General features: G+C 46.8%; 1 protein-coding gene across 7 annotated transcripts in view; it reads left to right on the forward strand.

The window, feature by feature from the left end:
* Nucleotides 1–18780, forward strand: part of ARHGAP26 (Rho GTPase activating protein 26) — a 404986-nt gene that overhangs the window by 375683 nt on the left and 10523 nt on the right. For 2 of the 7 annotated variants that reach the window (XM_073221875.1, XM_073221876.1), the window contains exons 21-24: nt 9400–9510; nt 15452–15543; nt 15763–16026; nt 16586–16824. In XM_073221875.1, coding sequence (XP_073077976.1) covers nt 9400–9510; nt 15452–15543; nt 15763–16026; nt 16586–16686 — 568 coding nt within the window. In that variant the 3' untranslated portion in view covers nt 16687–16824. Of the gene's footprint in view, nt 1–9399; nt 9511–15451; nt 15544–15762; nt 16027–16585; nt 16825–18780 lie in introns of those variants that run through there. The other 5 variants (XR_012125172.1, XM_073221878.1, XM_073221874.1 and 2 more) reach the window with 4 other exon arrangements.

The raw sequence follows: 18780 nt of genomic DNA on the forward strand, positions 1-18780 counted from the left end.
TTATTGCAACCTGAGCCAGCCGTCATAGAACACGAGCGTCGTCATAGAACACGAGCGTCGTCACAGAGAAAACGCGCGTTCTGTGTGCGGCCACACTCAAGGAGCAAGACCAGACATGGAAGATGTAAATGGAGTATAGAAGACGTTTGAGCAGGCTGAAATCAGATCAGAAACAGTTTTCCACATGTTTAGACTATTGAATAAATACTAGACTTAGAGGGAAGTCAGCTGTTTGCTTGGGGGAGAAAAAGGAGAGTCAGAGACTATTGGTCTTTTCAACAAAAGTTCATCTCTCCTTATCTGTCTGCCTCACGTGCTTTTCATGGTATCCGGACCAAGGTTTAAGGGTTGCTGGAGTTAACTTCATCATGCTGGGCATTATCTTTAGCAGAGTGCTTTTCCATTGCTGGGAGTTCTAAACATCGTGAATACACTATTTTATTAAATACAATACGAGTGTGAACAATCTGAAATACAGTATTTTAGGCCCCTTACTCGAGGTATCTCCTTTCCCCAGGGCTGCTTTTACACTGAAGTATCCTGGGCCACCCCTGCTAATTTTAGATACTTCTCTGTTTTCCGGAGTGGCCATTTAGGTTCTTATTCAATCCTTTTTCCTCCTTTTCCTCCTCCCAGTCCAAACAGGAAATATCCCCTGAAAGCCGACCATACAGAGTCGAAGAGCATGCCAGATGGCCAATGGCCGCGAGCCGGTGCTGCTAACATGCCGTCCGGCTTCCCAGATGTGGCCCTGGGGTGTCCTCCTTGGCCTTCCTGTGCCCGGTGGAAGGAGGACACCACCAGGTTCCTGCAGTGTAACTCTACCGAGAGTAAAGGCTTCAGAGGAGCCGACACGATTTCCCAGTGAGGAGAATAGGGCGGAAAGGTTCGTTCTTATATATGGAAGGTGCTAGATAAATATCTGTTGATTGCATTTGACTGAAAAAGAAGAGAGACAGTGCAAACAGTTGGGAGTTGCTGACTGTGTTATGCAACCGAAACCACAGATGGGCGCAACAAAGGCCGAACGGTCACTTTGCCCTGTTAAACAGCCCTCCTCTAGAGAATCAAAGGAGCCATTTGTATCACTAGGAAGAATGTTTTTTTCTATTAACATGTCTTAGTGTTTGGGGTATAAATAAAATATATTAACTGAGGAAAATGTGGAAAATATTTTAAAAGCACAAAGAATAAAAACTACCTTTAATCTCATCACCCAGAAAATGCTGTTAATATGTTAATATAACTACTGTCCGTAAGTATGTTTTAGACAGGTTTACACATATTTTTGGTTACACAGAAAAGTGCATGAAATGTAAATGTCCAACTTAGCAAATTGTGATTTAGTAAACACCCACATAACCGTCACCCAGGTTAAGATGTAAAGCGTTGCCAAGGCCCCGGAAGTGCCCGCGTCTCCTGCTTTCTCCTGCTCATAGCTCCCCACCCCAGCAAAAGTCACCACCAATCTGATGTTTGAAGTAATCAGTTCCTTGTTTTTATTTATATTTTTACCTCTTAAATACAAAATTTTATGTTCAATAAAGTCACTATAAACACTGAATTAGCAAATACTGAACCCTGGCTCCTGGGGGCAATACAGGGTTAGGTTCCAGTGAGCTTCTGGTCACAGTATTTTTGTCAACAGATCTATACCTAACCTTGTGTTATGTGTGTTCTATTTAAAGACGCCTTATCTAATACTGTTGTTGATTCATTAACGTTGATCTCACCGCCAACAGCACTTTACATCATGCCTGAGCAAAGCTTATTAAACACATGTTGTGTCTGTAAGGCACGTCATAGCCGCCTTGCACATGGGAGCACTGCGGAGGCCCCTTTGTTCTGCCTCAGAGGGGAAGGTGCACGTTGGGTGGTTTAAGTTTCTCATCACTCTGCACGTGTCTGAGATGACTGTGAAAGCACCAAGAGTGTTGATCCTGGGATTACAAATACATTTTAGAAAGTACGGGAATTCACAAACACAGAATCTGCAAATAACAAGGATCAACTATATGTGTCTATATAACGCGAGGTTTTATTTAATTATTTTGACCCCGGCTTCCTTTGCTCAATAGTTTTAAGAGTCATTAATCTGGCTGAAGTTCATTTATTTTCATTGTAGTAAAGTACACCGTTGACTTAACATACTAAAATTATTTCTCTGTTCCATGTTTGCTGATCTCCTGAGTTGTTTCTGGTTTTTACTTTTATGAATCATTTGCTCTACACATTCTCATCCATGTCTTCCAGGGCACATGTACACATGTGCAGCACATGCCGTAGGGCACATGTCTGGTGGTGGAACTGCTGGGTCATAGAGGATGATATCTTTGCCTTAATTAGCTAAGGCCAAATTGTTGCCCAAAGTGGGTGTGGCCATTCACATCCCCTCCTCTAGCAAAATATAAGAATTCCAGATGTTTCACATCTTGTAAACACTCGGTATTTTCAGCATTTTGAAGTCAGCGATTTATTCTGGTGAGTGCGCAGGATCACCTCCCTGTGCTTTTAATCTACATTTCCTGTATTACAGAAAAGGTGAGCACCTTTCCTTTCACATATTTCTCTTCTAAAGTCCCTTTTCAAGTTTCTAGCCTGTTTCTTACTTGGTTATCTGTCTTTTTTCTTAGTGATCAGTAGTTCTTTGTACAGCCTGGTTACAAGCCCTTTGTTTATTTATATGCTGTAGGCTGCCTTTTTACCCCCTTTTAATGTGGTCTTTTGATAAATCAAAGTTCTTAATTTTTATATAGTCGAGTATATCAGAATTTTCCTTTATGGTTAGTGCTTCTTATGTCCTATTGGATAAATTCCAGACCCAAATTCCCAGAGTTATTCTCTTCTAAAGCCTTGACTGTTTTCCTTTGGCATTTAGATCTATAATCCGCCTGTAAGTCTTTTGTTAGATATTATAGGAGGTAGAGATCAAGTGTCAGTTTTTCCATACAGACATCCAGTTATCCTAGCACCATTTATAGAAGAGTGCTTTACACTATTATAAAAACTCGAATAGGATAAACAAATACGAAATTAAAAAGTGAATGTCCAATCCATGCCTGTGTACGCTGTTCCCCATTCCCAGCCCCTTGAGGCAGTTACTGTTTCTTGCCCATAGATTTTAAGAATAGTATTTAAACATGCCTGCATTAGAATGGTGGCTTAATGTTATGCCTCAGGACAGTCCAAGAGTGACTCTAGTAGCACTATTGCTTTCCTTTTCTAAGTTACAGTGAATGACTTAGGACTTGCAGTATCTTCGTTATATAGAGAACAAGTGGACTGCCCTCAGTTTAAGCTAATAAGGAGGTACTGGGATTTCTCAGCAACCATTCAAATCTTTTGAAATAGTAAATGTTGCCCTTATAAACTCTTTGCAGTGCCCCCAAAATGCTTTAGTGTTTCCTTGTAAATAATTTTATAAAGCTTGAAATTTTTTGTATTTGAAAAGAAAGTAAATACATTATAAGAACCAATTCTGATGTTCCTGAAATGTAGAATTGAAAAAGATTGAGGGCCTCCACTCAGGTCTAACAGGACCAAATACTGTGCTCGGTAAATATCGTGAGCCATGGGGCCCAGTGCAAGTGTTTGGCCTTTTTAACCGCACTGTCCTTTCTCTTGAGGTTTTTTTCTTCCTGGAATAAGTAATTGAACTGAAAGTATGTCCAGGCATCTTTACTTTTAATCCAGAAGGACTTATATTTACTGTACCTTACATTTCTGTAGTGTTCCACATGAGAGGGTTCAAATTATTGACTTGGAGAACCTTACAGACAGATGACAGATGCCCCATTCTAAGATTGTGAATTTTGCTAAAATCATGGAATTACTTGCCATTCCCACCACACTCCCATCTGAGTTTAAAATTTATTTGAAACTTACACATTAAAAGCTGGAAAACAGAACCACTCTACTGTAGATTAGTGGAATGATTTTAAGGGCAAAATTATTTAAAAACTATTTTAAAACAACTGCCTATAATTGCTAAGGCCTTAAGGGGATTTCACCAGTTAATCTCATTAAAATAAGAATCAGGATTCTGTCACTGTCTGAATAAAAACGCATGTTAAATTTTATTAGATGAGGTGAAAGGGTCTGTAAATACTGTGCACTCTAGTAAAAGAAAAGAACCCAGAACAGTGCAGGTCAGGAGATTGGGACGTATATCAGATTTCTGTGTTGTAAAAACTTCAATGGCCACATGTATAGAATATATGCATTTAGATATTCAGGAAATCACAATGTCTTTGTGTCGTTCGCTCTGACTGACCACCGTCCAGTTTACCAGTGTTCCCTTTGACCCTATTTCTAGGCTGAGGTTTGATGTCTCTCCCCTTTTTATGGCACCTTACTCAAGACATAAGGGATATTTTCCAAGGAAGAAGAATTCACTTATTTGGGATTAGATTCAATAGGACTTTACAGATTTTCCTGGAAGTTTCTCTTCTCTCTCATTATAGGAAGGGATGAAAAAATCTGCAAGCAGTGCCCTCTGGATGAAGCGCCACCCTTGCCCCAGGCCTCAGTGGGAAGGGGGGCTGCTGGAGCACGTGGTCAGCCCGTGCCAGTGCCACCCCGGGCCCAGCCCTAGCCTGCGGCCCATGACAGGGAACCTGGCCTGCAGGGCACAGTCTGCTGCCTGGCAGAGGAGCGAATGCCCGTTTTGACTTCTCCATGGCACACTGCTGGCAAAAGATTCTTTGCTTCCTCTGGTGTACCGCATCCCTCCTGCCTAGTCCTGTCTCCGAGTCCTAGAGTAAGCTGGCCCTCCATCACCGCTCCCAGGTCTTGGGGCAGCCCTGCCATTTGACCAGGGCTCTGCCGTCGCCAGGTTGTGGCTGTCTGTCGCTCTTGTCCATCTGCCTGTCTCCTTCCCCACACGACCTTTGCGGCAGAATGCCCTTTGGAAAATTAAACATTGCCTCTAGATGGAAACAGGACAGGAAGGGAATTGTATTCATTTTCGCATCATTGAACGTGCTAGGGAAAAGAAGAGTCCAAGGTAACCTTTAGAAACTGAAAAAAGTCCACCTGATTTTTTTTGATAATGCTCCATGCTGGCAGGCCACGGTGAGAGGAAGAGGCGACCGCGTGCGCTCGCAGAGAGAATGCGGTGCAGAGGAGCCTTTCTGGAAAGCTGTTTGCTAGGATGTACTGAGACTCTTAAAAAAAATACTTCCAGCCTTTGACCCAGTAATTTAACTTCCAGGAATTTATGCTAAGGAAACAATTGGAGACACAATCAATGATCCTCAACAAGGATGTGAGTTACGACACTGACACTGTTTATAAAAGCTAAAGGGGATCATAATCTGCATGTACACAGTAAAAGAATGGTTCCATGAATCAGGGTATTCCATACAGAAACATACTTTGTAGCCACTTTAATAATATATCAAAGGCTATTTAAGGACATTGGGAAATGCTTTATGAAGTGACAAAAACAAGCTTCTCATGTATGTGGTATTATCCCCCCCAAAATGAGGAAATACACCGAGATGTTAACAGTGACTGTCAGTGGTGTGAAGTTTGTATGATTCTAATGCCTTCCTTGCTTTTTGGTGTTTCCCAATTTTCTACAAGGCCATTTATAATTTTGAGTATCTGAATTTAACAAGATTCACTTCTTTGGGCAGCTTACTGATCATCTTGTACCGACTCAGGTTTTACCGACTATGGTGTGGTGGCCACAGAGGGTCTGCCAGTCCGGGTTCCACGATCAGCCGGAGCCTGGGCCGGTTCAGCCGTGTCCCGGCCGGTATGCCAGGCGTCCCACTGCTCGAGGGAGTGACTGCAGAAGGGGGTCAAGCTGCGCTATTGCCACACATGTTCTTGAGCTGTCAGCCGCAACCCCGCGTGCTGCCAGGCCTTCGAGCCTTATCTTCCTGAACTGGTGTTTCTTCACGGTCCAGGGAGTGTCAGAAGAGCTGGCTGGGGCTGTCTCACCCCTTTTGAGGACACTGTGGGCCAGCAGACTAAGGCTGATGCAGGCCTTCCAGCTGACTCCGAACCAGACCAGCCGGTGTTCCTTCCGTGCTGAAGTTCATGCTGTGCTGTTGCCGTCACCGGGCCTCGGCGTGAGGACTGCCTGGACCCCGGGATGTGCAGGGTCAAGTCTATGCTGTGGCGTTCAGCTCAGATACTCCCAGCTGGACTCTAAGGATTGGAGAAAGGCAGGGTCGTCTGCCAAAAATCATAGTTATAAAATGATTTCTCCTATCCTAACCTCAATCACATGTTATCATTGCCCTCATTAGTGGGAAAAGAGTTTGAGAATTTGCTGTTGGAGGTTTCAGAGCCAGTAGTAAAACTCCCCATTTGTTGTTTGTTTTGTTTGGGCTGTTTTTGGGGCGAGGTTTTTTTTTTGTCTGCAGTTGCCGTTTTTGAGTAACCTATAGCCAGACACTTCTGTACTGGAGAAGGCGAGATTATCCAGAGAGGCTTGGGCCATTATCCTTGTCCCTGTGCATCCTATTTCCCACCGGTATATTTTTTTGAGTTGCATCGAAACTAAAATACAATGCACTGCTCTCTGTTTCCGGGAAGAACATTTGTATGTTTACAGTCCTTCTGCAGGCATCAGTCATCGTGGCATATAAAAATGTTTGGTATTATTCTTGATAGTGAGTTTTGACCCTGAAGCTCAAACCAACAAAAGGCATGATTCCATCTGCAGCCTTAAAAAAATCATAGAGGTTCTGTGGAGTATGCATTTCACTGTTACACAAAAACATAGAGGTAATAAATTTTGAATTGTGGTCATTTTATAGCAAATAAATGTTATTGCCATGACTAAAACCCAAGCAAATGAGTGAAAAATCTATTAGTTGTTAGAAATTACAGTTTATACCACAGCAATACTCCGTGGATTGAAGAATCAGTTCTTATAATAGTTGTGAATACCCTGCATTCCAGCCGCACCCCCAGATAATCTCAGCCATGTTCCACTGGCCAAGAACCACTTAGATATCCAAGGATGTGGGAAAACACTCAGAACCCATATTGTATTCATAGAACATGCCCCCAACTATGCCTTTAGCCAAAGGCATAATTCTTGGTACAGAGGAGATAGGAAACAGGAGGTGTTTCCTACTTACAAAGCCACTAAGAAGAAAAAAAGAGACCAAAAAAAAAAGTTTTTAGGACCTTTTCATTGTGCTGTGCTGACCACTGACCAGAGGAAGAGAGTGTGTCCCTGGGCTGGGCTGCTGTTTGGAAGTCTTGGGCGGGCCTTGGGGGCAGGTGGGGAGAGGCCCGAGAAAGCCAGGCCTTTCCTGCTGGCTCCGACTCCGGAGGAGAATGAGGACCACACCACGGGAATGAGGCGGCACCTTTGCTGGGACTCGGGGCAGAGTCACGGGGGAGCAGGTACTGAGCTAATAGTAGAGTGACTCACCCCTCAGCTGGGGAAGCTTGCTGTCTTGTGTTGCAGTTGTTTTTTAATCTGTCCCATCTTGTCAAATACATCGTAAGCCTTGCAGTCAGGGACCTTGGCGAATGCTAAGTCAGGTTCCACCTGCTGTCTTGGTTGTACCGTGTGCTCCATAACTGGTCTTTGCTGGATTAATTAAGAAACACAGAAAAAAACACATACTCTTTCCATTTAATCTCTTCCATTATATGAATTGCATCTGTTCTGTGAATCTACCAGACAGAGGACTAGAGGCAAGATTGGGGATTTTGCTGTAATTTACAGTGTGTTCAGTCTTAACGAGTCGGTCTGTCTCTGCATTCCCATTTTCCCCTGCATATGTGGTAGGCCTCTAAAGGGAACTCGTCAGTCAGTGGCTAAGATGACCTGTAGTGGTATATTCTGCAAGGAAGCTTGGCACAGCACAGAGGGGCAGAGCAAGCCCTCCGGCCCCAGAGGCAGCCCCCTGTGGGAGCAAGGGCCCTGGTCTTGGAGCCACGGGGTTGGGGTCTGCACCTGGGCCCTGTCCCAGGCTGGGTATCTCCAGGCAAGCCTCAAATTGGCCCCAGTTTCCACATCTGTGAAGTGGGAATTATTATAGTGCCTCTTGGCTTGTTGTGTGGTTTAAGTGAGATTCATGAGTTTACTCAATAATTATCTATTGAATACATACAGGCACTATTATAGTATTGGAGATGCAGCAGTAACAAAACAGGCAAACACCTCTGCTCTCCTGGGATTTATATTCTAGAACTATAATACACATAATGGCATTTAATAAATATTTCATTCAGTTAGTTCAAGGATAGCTGATGAATCTACACAGTTGGTTTTTACTATATGTTAACATAGAAATTAATGTTGTGACCATAGGTAATTAGGGCCATTATTGGGTCTCATGGCTCGGTTGTGAATGTCCCGTTAAGGAGGACATTAACCCATCCTTGCTGGGTCCTGCTGTGTTTCCAAATCTGCATCCCTGAAGCTGCCTTGCTGTCGTCGCCACTTCTGTGAAGTGCTTGGGACAAACCGTCCAGCAGGCGGCCGAGCCTTGGGTATGTGACTGCGTTTTCCCAGTCACTGGTCTTTGCATGAACTATGACTCCGTATGATTTTACAGAGTTGCTAAGATGTTTGCTTGCTGTGTAATTTGTGGAAGTAAAGTTGAAAGACTAGTAGCATGTCCAGTTAAAATCCACAAACCCTATATTGGTAATTACAACTTTTCCTCTCCAAACGGTTGATCGGCCACCCATTGAAGAAGAAAATGACAGATTGAAGGTTTCAGTTCTTCAGTTTTTCACTGTCTTCCCTCTGGGGCTTTTCCCTGGAGCCTCAAAATGCCCCAAATCCATGAAAAGAGAGCAGGCCCGGAAAGCAAGCCTCCGAGCGCCGCCCGTAACGGCATCCCCTCGCCTGAGAGGTGAGCCAGCCCGTCCCCTCCGCTATCATCCTGCTAATGCAGTCTTTCTCTGGGTCTCAATGGCATACAGCCCATTTAGTTAAAAATGTAAACAGGAAATTGTTTTCTGGCTGGATGGCCTGTGTGACCCAGAAAAATGGTCGTTTTGCTGAGACACAACTTTAAGAACACAGAGCGGTGGAGGCTGAAGAATGGTTGTCAGCCGCCCTGCCCGGCCGGGGCCCGGCGAGAGGACACGGGTGCAGGAGCTCCTGCTTGGGGTTCAGGGCAGTTTCCACTCACAGCCAAAGGCACAGTAAACATGACCGAAGAAGCCCCTGTTGCCAGACAGCAGTTGTTCTGCAGGGCAGAGACATGCTCATGCCCCGAGGGATTACTGAGCAGGCTTCACTTGGGAGACGTGGAAGTCTGGCCTGGAGAAACGTGACTTGGCACTGCCACCAGCCTGGGTGTCAGGGCTGCTGTGCTCCAGCTCCCCGCCTCCGGCCTCCTGTGCACGTTCCATGCTCCTGCTGTGGCTCCCCCATGTGCTGACGAGTTTCCTGGTTGTTATGTCTTGCAGCCCCCCGAATCCAAGCCCAACTTCACCCCTCTCGCCATCCTGGCCCATGTTCTCGGCGCCATCCAGCCCTATGCCCACCTCATCCACGTCCAGCGACTCATCCCCCATCAGGTCTGTGGTTTGTTCGGTTTTCTGTCGCTGCTGTTGCTCTCATGGGCTTGGTCCTCTCTCCATGCAGCGTCCAGCCTCCTCAGCTTTGTTCCCTGCCATCCAAACCTGCACTTGCTTTTTGACAGGCCAGAAGAAGCGGTTCATGGAGACTCCAGGTAAACTCATGGGTGATGATCCATCGTTCCTGTTTATCCATGGCTGTCCGGGCACCACAGGGGCCAGCCTCGGCCCTCCTGTGATTCCAGAATAAGAGACTAAAGCCAGGAGGGACCTCTCACATGACCCAGTGTGGCTTTTCCACACCCTTCAGAGCCCTTTCTCTGGTCTCTGAATCAATGCGTGATGCTGGAAGTTTGGGAAAAGAATGGGCTCCTGTTTGATTGTTCTCTAAACCATGGAGCTCTCTGTGCTTTAGTATAAGATAATTACACTACTGAGACACCTACTGGCCTTCCCTTCCCTCATTTTTATCAGGTAGCATCAGGCAATGTTTCTATGTGTGGTTGGGCTATTGGCCGTGAGCTAAGACTAGATCACTGGGAGAGAGATGAACGTAACACAGAATAAAGGGCTGATACGAAGCAATTTCTCTTTAAATTATTCCTGGCTGCCTCCTTATGCCCCATGTACTGCCAGGAATCATCAGTGCCCCCAGCCTGCTTCCATCTCCATGTGTCATGAACCCCTGGCTTTCCGGGGATCGGGCAGCACCTCTTTCTGAGGGTTGACCTAGTTCCTCTCCCCGAAGGCCGTACTATAATTTTCCCTGCTTTGATGATGTCCAAACTTAATTCTTTGCACCTGAAGTTCTCTTAAGTCCAGGAAAAGAGCTAGTGAATAAAGATCCTGTAGAATTCCCCAACGGTGTGGGTCCCAAGCATGTGTGCCTCAAGCTTAGTCTGTGCTTTCACGACCAACATGTAGAATCCACTTGCAAGTGTCATAAGCATTTTGGGCCTTGGCAGTATTTTCTCATCCATCTTTTTCTCATAGCTGGCTTTTTCCTGAGGAGTGGGTCCAGCAGAGAGGCATTAATTATTTATAATACTGAGTCTTACTTTTAAAAAAAGAAAGCCCTATGCTATTTATATGCAGACACACACACACAGATATATATGTATATATAAAGCTGCATTGTTCTCCAGGCACTTTCATATCTATCATTTCATTCTGTGTTCGTGTGGGAATGAGAGGAGAAATGGCCTGAACCCTAAAATAGAGAAAGAAAACTAAGGCACAGAGAGGTGACTGGCACATGGTCACATGACCAGAGGAGAGCCAGTCCAGATTTCAGGCTTTCTTGCCCCCATCCCAGCACCCTGTCCTCTAAACATAAGGGTGACCCCAAATCTAGGTTTCCATGCAACTCCCAGCCCCAGAGTCTGGCCTGCTCTTCTAGGTTTTCTATCTAGCTTTGCACTGGAAGATGGGAAAGATAGCTTTTCAGTGTATTATTTTATCCTCATCCAGGAATAAGGTAAAAATTTAAGTCATGTTTTCCTGGCACTCAAGTTATTTCCTGATTATTTCTTAGGCATATTCTGGGTCCTTTGGGAGACATTAACTGTTTTGGACACCAAATATGGCATGGATCGTTCTGGTTAGATCACTAATCGCCACCAGGAGGACCTAAACCAGAGCGAACTTCAGGGACCAGAGACAGTCACTTTTCAGAATGCATCACTCCTAAGAGATTTGGGCATGAAGAGAAGGTGGCTCTTTCATTTTGATACAAGGAAGTAAAACGTGGAAAACACTGGCCACCTGGACAGAATGGGTCTCAGGACAGTAGAATCATTCAGCTGAAAAAAAACCGAAATGTACTCTCTGCTTTGAGGGTATCCACTTTTTTGTGTCTCTGAGTTTCGGGGCCCTGTTAACTGTGCAGTATCTCCATTCCCTTCCGTCTCCCCAAATAATCCCACATTTTTTTCTTCAGCTACTCCGAACTCCCGGAGTATTTCCAGACCGACAGAGAACAGAGGCGACAAAGCCCGCTCTCCGGGCGTGTTTGGGTTCACGGTCACTCGGCGCCGGGCGCCCTGACCGTCGTTAGAGGAACGCCCTTTGGGCGATGCTGTCCACCGCCCCTTTGGGAGGCTGCCGTTTTGAAATGGGAAAGGCACAGTAGGGCTTGGAACTGGCTGTCCCTGAGCTGAATACGTGTGCCCAAGTGGGCACAGAGAGGGACTGCGGGGAAGCTGCCCATCAGAGCCAGGCAGCCCAGAGGGCTGAAATCCCCCCACTGCTGTTGCAGTGTGCGGCCAAGAGGTGCGGGCATGCACCCACTATTCAGGTCTGCTGAATAGTGAAGCTTCCAGATTGTGAAGCTTCAGATTTCCTTCCTTGGGCAGAGCTTTTAAAAATAAATACTTAAATTGACCTAACGAATGGTTCCATGAACTTCTACATAAAAAATCTCCTCTGGAAATGGCTTCCTTTCCCCACTTCAGAGCATTTTTAGTGCTTGTTAGTTCAAGCTCAGGCATGAAGACGGCTTTCACAGCACAGCAGAGGAAGGGTCCTGGAGGAATATTTCCTACGTGTGTCCCTTTCCTTTCACTTGCACCCCTAGAAAAGGTCTCAGCCCCAAACACATAACTTGCATTTATTCATGGGCCTCTAGAAATTGTAGCAAATGAAGTTCCTGCAACCTGCCGGTCTCTCTGGCCCCACCTCCCTGCAGTGTCGTACAATGGAGAGTGGGTTGTCGTTTTGCAGGGTTTGCGAGGGCATTTGAGGGGAAGGCCTCTGAGTGCTTTCCTGGCCTCGTGCCACGCTCAGAGGCGAAAATTAAAAATGAACTAGCAGAAGGTTCCAAACTTGCCCGTGCCCTTGAAGGCCCAGCTGAGGTCTGAAGGGCGCCGTTACAGAGGCAGCCGGAGGCACCTCAGGCTCTCCGTGTCCAGCATTGAGATGCACTGTGGACAATACAGAGCCAGGGAGCTGAAAAACCAAAGATGTTTGGTGGGGTTTTTTTATATTTTAATCAGAGCCAAAGTCTACAAAGGTTCTGTGCTCCCAGGGTCTGTTTTGGTAGCTACCCAGAACAAACCGCTCACTGCTTTTGAGAGGGAGTGTGGTGTGGGCCACTAGACTTGTGGGGCTGGCATGCTTGCTCTCTGGGTAGGGTTGCCAGATTTAGCAAATAAAACAAAAATACAGAGCACTTAGTTACATTTGAGTTACAGATCAGCAATAACTGATTTTTTTTTTTTTAGTGTAAGTATGTCTGACGCATCAATTCCTGATTGACCTGAAGCTCACATTTAACTTAGGTGTCTTGTATTTTATTTGGCAACCCTAGTTCCGGGAAGCAGGAGTGGTCCCCTTAAACACACTCCCCCTGTCACCGCTCCTGTCTGTGTGCACAGCCTAAGGGGTGGGAGGAGGTCTCGGGGCAAGACACGGTCACAGACTGTCACCTGTCATTCTGAGGAAAAACCAAGGCCCTTTCCTGACCTTTGCTTTTATTTTTAATGTGCTATTTTATTGTCACTTCATTATTCAATTCCAAAAGCATAATGTTAGTGGAAGATTAGTCCTCTTGAATGACAATCTTGGAAGTCACCACAGCGCACCACACGCCCTCTGCCTTCTTCCTTCCCCTGCGCTTTGTTTCTGCCAGGCACCCCTGCTGGCTTCCCTGGCCTGCCCCTGGCCTGTCCTAGTCCCTTTATTTCCTGGGGTTGATAAGTAACCTTCATGAAAATCCAACTGCAGGGGCCTTGCCTCAGGTGATCTTTCCCTCACCTTTTATTTCCCCGTCCCTGGTCTCTCTGCTCTCCACCCACCTGCCTGCCCTGTCCTCAAGAGACAGTGACCCTCGAGGTCACTGTGACCGGTTTCTCCTTCTGCCTACCCTGTCATGACAGGGTCTACCTGCCGATAGGTGTGGCTTTGGGGCTGTTTGATGCTTCTCACAGCCAGGTGTCTCCTCTCTGCTACCCCACCTACTCTAAAAAAAACCAACCCCAACATTTTTTTCCTCTGCGTAAAGTTGCACATTGGCTGTTCGGTCCTCGTGGCCAACACATACATTTGGGTTAATTCCATCACGGAATGTGCCCCTTGTCCTGAACTTTATTCTGACTTTAATGATCATTACACAGGAAGAGCTGTTTTCCAGTTGGAGCTGATGAATTCTAAAGGCTCTTTCCGTCATTCCCAGCAGACCCACTTCATTTTTCTCCCACTTACCCAATTTTTCTCCCACCTGGCCATCATCTCTTGGCTACTGGAAGACCAGAGAGAACAGTAAACTGTATCCTGGCAACAAATTCTGGCTGATCGTCTGCTCTGACCCTTCTGCACACCAGACCTTAGAAGCCATCTTTCCTTAGCTTGCATGGACCCAAGACTAAAAGTTGTAGATGCCTGTCCCGGGTGTAGGTTTGCACCCATCTATGCCTCCTCTTTCCCCAACGGAAGCTGGACTCTGAGGAATAACAGTTCCCTAATGACCCAAGTCCCCTGCCTCTTCTGATTCTGTCCGGATTTACCTGAGACCAGCCGTTCCACAGCTGCAGCTCATTTGGCCGCTACAGATCAGCGCACCACAGGAGGCCTAGCCTCACTGGCTCCTGGAGGCTCTTCATTAGTCAAATGAAGATAAAGCCAATAACATATATGCCTTGAAGAATTTTCTGAGCCAGAGGACCTATTTGCTCTTTTGTTTTTCTGCCCTGGAGTCCCTAAATATGTTTCCTCAGATGGCTTGGTGCGAGCGGCAGATTGCTTTTGACAAAGAGCCAGCTTTTGACCGTTAAATGTCATTTTTCTTATGACCCTCAGGAAGTCCGTAGATCCTTTGAATCTAGTTTGATATCAAAGCGCATACTGATAGGAGGTAATAGAATTTACCAACTCTTGCAGCTTATTTCTAGAACACAGCAGCCTGTGGCCCTTGGGTCAAATCCGGCCCGCCATCTGTTTTTTTATAAGTAAACTTTTGATGGAGCGCAGCCACACTGCTCGGTTCACGGGTTGTCGTGAACGCTTTCACACCGCAATGCAGAAGCGAGCCATGGCAACGGAGGCCATACGGCCCACGAGACCTAAAATGCTTACCTGGCCCTCGACAGAGAGACTGTGCCAACCCCTGCTCTAGACGACAGTTTCTTAGCCCTGGTGGCACACTGGAGTCACTTGAAGAGCTGAATCTGCAAGTCAGGATAGAATCCAAACACCATTTTGTCAAACTCTCCAGGTGATTCTGACGCACACAGAGCCGCTGTGAGCACTCGTTGGCCTGAGAAAGGCACCACAGCACACCACACGCCCTCTGCCTTCTTCCTTCCCACACTCTCCATGCAAGTTCGCGTGCACATGCATGCACACACGTGTGACACTGCTCGCACACACCCCTCGTCTATTCCCTGCCCTACCCTGGGGGTCAGGGAGTTCCAGCACTGGAATCCTGCTCCACCAGCCCAATGAGAAACAAGGAACATCTGGGAGAGCTAATGTCAGCCCGTGGCCTGGAGCCGACACCCGGCTCTGCTAGAATTTCTCCCTTCTGCCTCACTGAGAATCGCCAGCTCTGGCCAGGGTCTGCTGGGAGTGTTCCCCAGAGGAACCTGGAAATTCCTTCCTGCCCCCGCCTCCCTCCGCCCAAGCTACTTCTGCTCCAAAAATGGGCTCCCGCCTTCCCTCCCACCGCTCAGCTATCCTAACGCCTAGGTTAAGTTCTGACTTGGCACACGGTGACCCCACAAGAAATGTGGTTTATTGGGGCTCACTGCTTTTCTCTGACTATTTCACATTTTTCTCCAGTGACCTTTGCAACTTTTCCACCTCATGTTTTGCTGTCTGGCTGCCTTGTCAGCCGCTTGCCGCGGGAGAGGAGCAGTTACAGGGGAGGGGAGGAAGCGAGATTAAATACCTGGGGCTTTCAGAGTGTTTGTTAAAACTTTCTAAATAAACGCCTGTTTCCACACAGCACACCATTCCGGAAGGCGAAAGCCCTGTATGCGTGCAAGGCTGAGCATGACTCGGAGCTCTCGTTCACGGCGGGCACCGTCTTTGACAATGGTGAGTTTCTCATGCCCACCCCCAGAGATGTGGGCGCGGTGGGGGTGGGGGAGGAAACAAATAACTGCAGCTTTCCCAGTTCCTGCCTGTGGAAAACCTCCATAGAACAGGTAGGACTGGAAAAGTCTCGGCTGGAGAGACATCTCTTCCCAAAACGAGAGCCACAGCAGAGCTGGGGGCACAGCGAGCGGACAGTGCGAAGGCTCTTCCCTCTGGCAGGAGCAGTCGCACCGAGGTGCTGTGCGTGTTACATGCAGTGGTACCTGCTCAGGACTCAGCCCAGCACCCAGCGTGGTGTTGAGAGCGCGGGGGCCGGACAGTGCGTAGGAGACAAAGGAACAGGGAAGAGAGGGATCCTGAAAGCGGTCAGAGGCTCCGCATGGAGACTGAGGCCACAGGTTCTGTGCCCGTTTTCCACCTGCGTTCAGTGGCATTCGCTGCCCACAGCAGACACGGCCGATTTCCGTGGAGGCTGGGCATGGGGTGAGCTCTGGGCCCATAAGCCGTGCTGCATCCCTGCTTGTCCTCCCCCTAACTGCTGGGAGCACAGAGGTGGACCCCGGGGTCAAACCACCCCACAGGCAGGCCCCAGCGGTCCTGTTCAGGCTTCCTGGTGAGACAATGGATGCACAGCACCTGCCCCATGGAACTGGGGGCTCGTACTTGCTTGATGCACCATTTTCTTGTTCCTTTTCCTTTGTTTTCCTCCCTTAAAAAAAAAAAGGTTCCATTTTTATGAAGTGAGAATTGATGTCATCATTTGTTATAACATCATTTACCTGAGAGAAAAAAAGCAGGAGAAAAGCCCAAGTTTCTTTCACAGTCGAGATTTTCCCTAGATGAAGTTCTCTGGGACTAATCTTTCCGGATCCCTGGCTAGCAGGGTCCGTTTATTTTGCTCGAAGGAGGGAGGGAGCAAAAGCAGCTGCTTGGTTTCAGGACCTGGGTGTTTCCCGAGGCTTCCTTCTAGATCTCAGTTGGGGTTAGGGCAAAATTCTCGGGCAGGGGTGAGTGCACACCGACCAAGCTCTCCCCGCCACAGCCAGGCAGCCCCACATCGGCCTCCAGCACACCTTCTACCAGCTGCCCAACACCCAGAAACACAGGGCGGCCAAGGCTCCCACCGAGGCCTGGGGAGCCTGAACCGCGGCATCAAGTCTCAGTCGGACTGCTTGCGCCTTTGTGACCTCGAGCAGTGACGACTTCTCTGTGCCTCACTTCTCTCCTCTGTCACATAAAGATAAAGAAGGTTTTGAGAGACAATTGAGATCATGCACGTCACGTGTCTAAAATGTCTCAACCCATAACCATTCAGCGTTGCTGCTGTTCTAATGGTGAAGATGATCATCTTCTTAGGAAAAGACCCTGACGTTCTCACAGTTCACAATCACAGTTTTTCCTTTTCAGCTGATATGACCCAGACAACTGCTAATGTACTGTCTCCACCATAAACCTGCCTGCTCTGTATAGTTCATGTAAATAGAATCTTATAGTATGTGCTCTTTGTAACTGGCTTCTTTCACTTACGTAATATTTTCAAGGTTCCTGCATGTCATAGTACGTAACAATACTTCATTCTATTTTTATGGCTGAAAATATTCTAGTGAATGGATATACCACATTTTATTGATCCATTCGTCAGTTGATGTGCATTTTGATTGTTTCCACTTTTTGGCTGTTTTGAGTGGTGCTGCCATAAACATTTGTACAAGTTTTGGTGAGGACATATGTTTTCAATTCTCTTGATGATATGCCTAGAATTTGATTGCTGGGTAATACACTAACTCTGTATTTAACCATTTAAGGAACTGCCAAACTGTTTTACAGAAGGGTTGTACCATTTTACATTCCCACCTTCTAACATTTTTTTTATTAAGTTATTATTGATATACACTCTTATGATGAAGGTTTTACATGAAACAATGTGGTTGCTACATTCACCCATATATTATCAAGTCCCCCCCACACCCCAATGCAGTCACTGCCCATCAGTGCAGTAAGATGCCGCAGAGTCACTACTTGCCTTCTCTGTGCTACACTGTCTTCCCCGTGATCCCCCACACCATGTGTAATAATCATAATACCCCTCAATCCCCTTCTCCCTCCTTCCCCAACCACCCTCCCCCACCCCTCTCCTTTAGTAACCGCTAGTCTATTCTTGTGTTCCGTGAATCTGCTGCTGTTTTGTTCCTTCAGTTTTGCTTCGTTGTTATACTCCACAAATGAGGGAAATCATTTGGCACTTGTTTTTCTCCGCCTGGCTTATTTCACTGAGCATAATATCCTCCAGCTCCATCCATGTTATTGCAAATGCCCACCTTCTAACACTTTTAAGTCTCCTTTTTGAAGTAGGTTAAATAACTAACCAAATAAAGAAAAGAAAAGATATCTAGATGGTTTTTAATTGCCACATCCTTTCCTTCCTAGCAGGTCCTATGACCAGTCCCACCCTACGACTTGGTGGTCATTCTCGGTCCTGTGAGCAGAGAAAGCAGGTCTGATGAGTCGGAGGCCGCATGCGCGCCTCCCCGCGGCCCCTGGGTGTCATGGCAGAGGTCACTGACACTGGTTTGTTTTTAACCAGCAATGCCAGTGACCTTTCACATTCCCTGAAGAACAAAAGGCCAGATTAGACCTCAAAGAAAACACCTCTCAGTGTTGACTGAGCAGCAGTTGAAGAAGGATCTGACAAAATGCTAATCCAATTTTTAGATTGGTTTGGCTGATAATATTTATGTCTGACTTTGAGAAAATGCTACATATTCCTCCTCCCTTTCCCTCCATAGGAGAAACCTATAGATTTCTATAGGAGAAATCAGGTGTTAGAGGAGAAAAAACGATTTAGGCAGAGAGATCTTTTTCCTGCTTCTATCTCTTATTAGTTTTTTTCTGGAGACACCGCAGAGGGCTGCATAAGTCAGAGGCCCTGCAGCTGTCAGATGAAGTCATCAGACCAATCAGAAGCAAGTCTATGAGTGGCAGGTTTAGAGCCATTTGTAAAGCCATGTGTGTGTGTGTCTTGTCTGTTTCAGGATCAAGAAGAATGGGTAAGGAGGAGGAGGGAGGGGGCACACCCAGGGAGAAGCCTGTTGCCTGTAGTGACTAAGCTCCAAGCCTTGGCACCCCAGGGGCCCGCGCCGCAGGCCTGGAGCGGTGCACAGCGCAGTGGGGAGTGCATGTGCAATACTCGGAAAGAACCCCAGTGGCAGCCCCTGCCAATCTACTAGGAAACTGCCC

Source organism: Manis javanica, chromosome 14 (genome assembly GCF_040802235.1).
Source record: "Manis javanica isolate MJ-LG chromosome 14, MJ_LKY, whole genome shotgun sequence".
In the NCBI taxonomy this organism is placed as follows: Eukaryota; Metazoa; Chordata; class Mammalia; order Pholidota; family Manidae; genus Manis; species Manis javanica.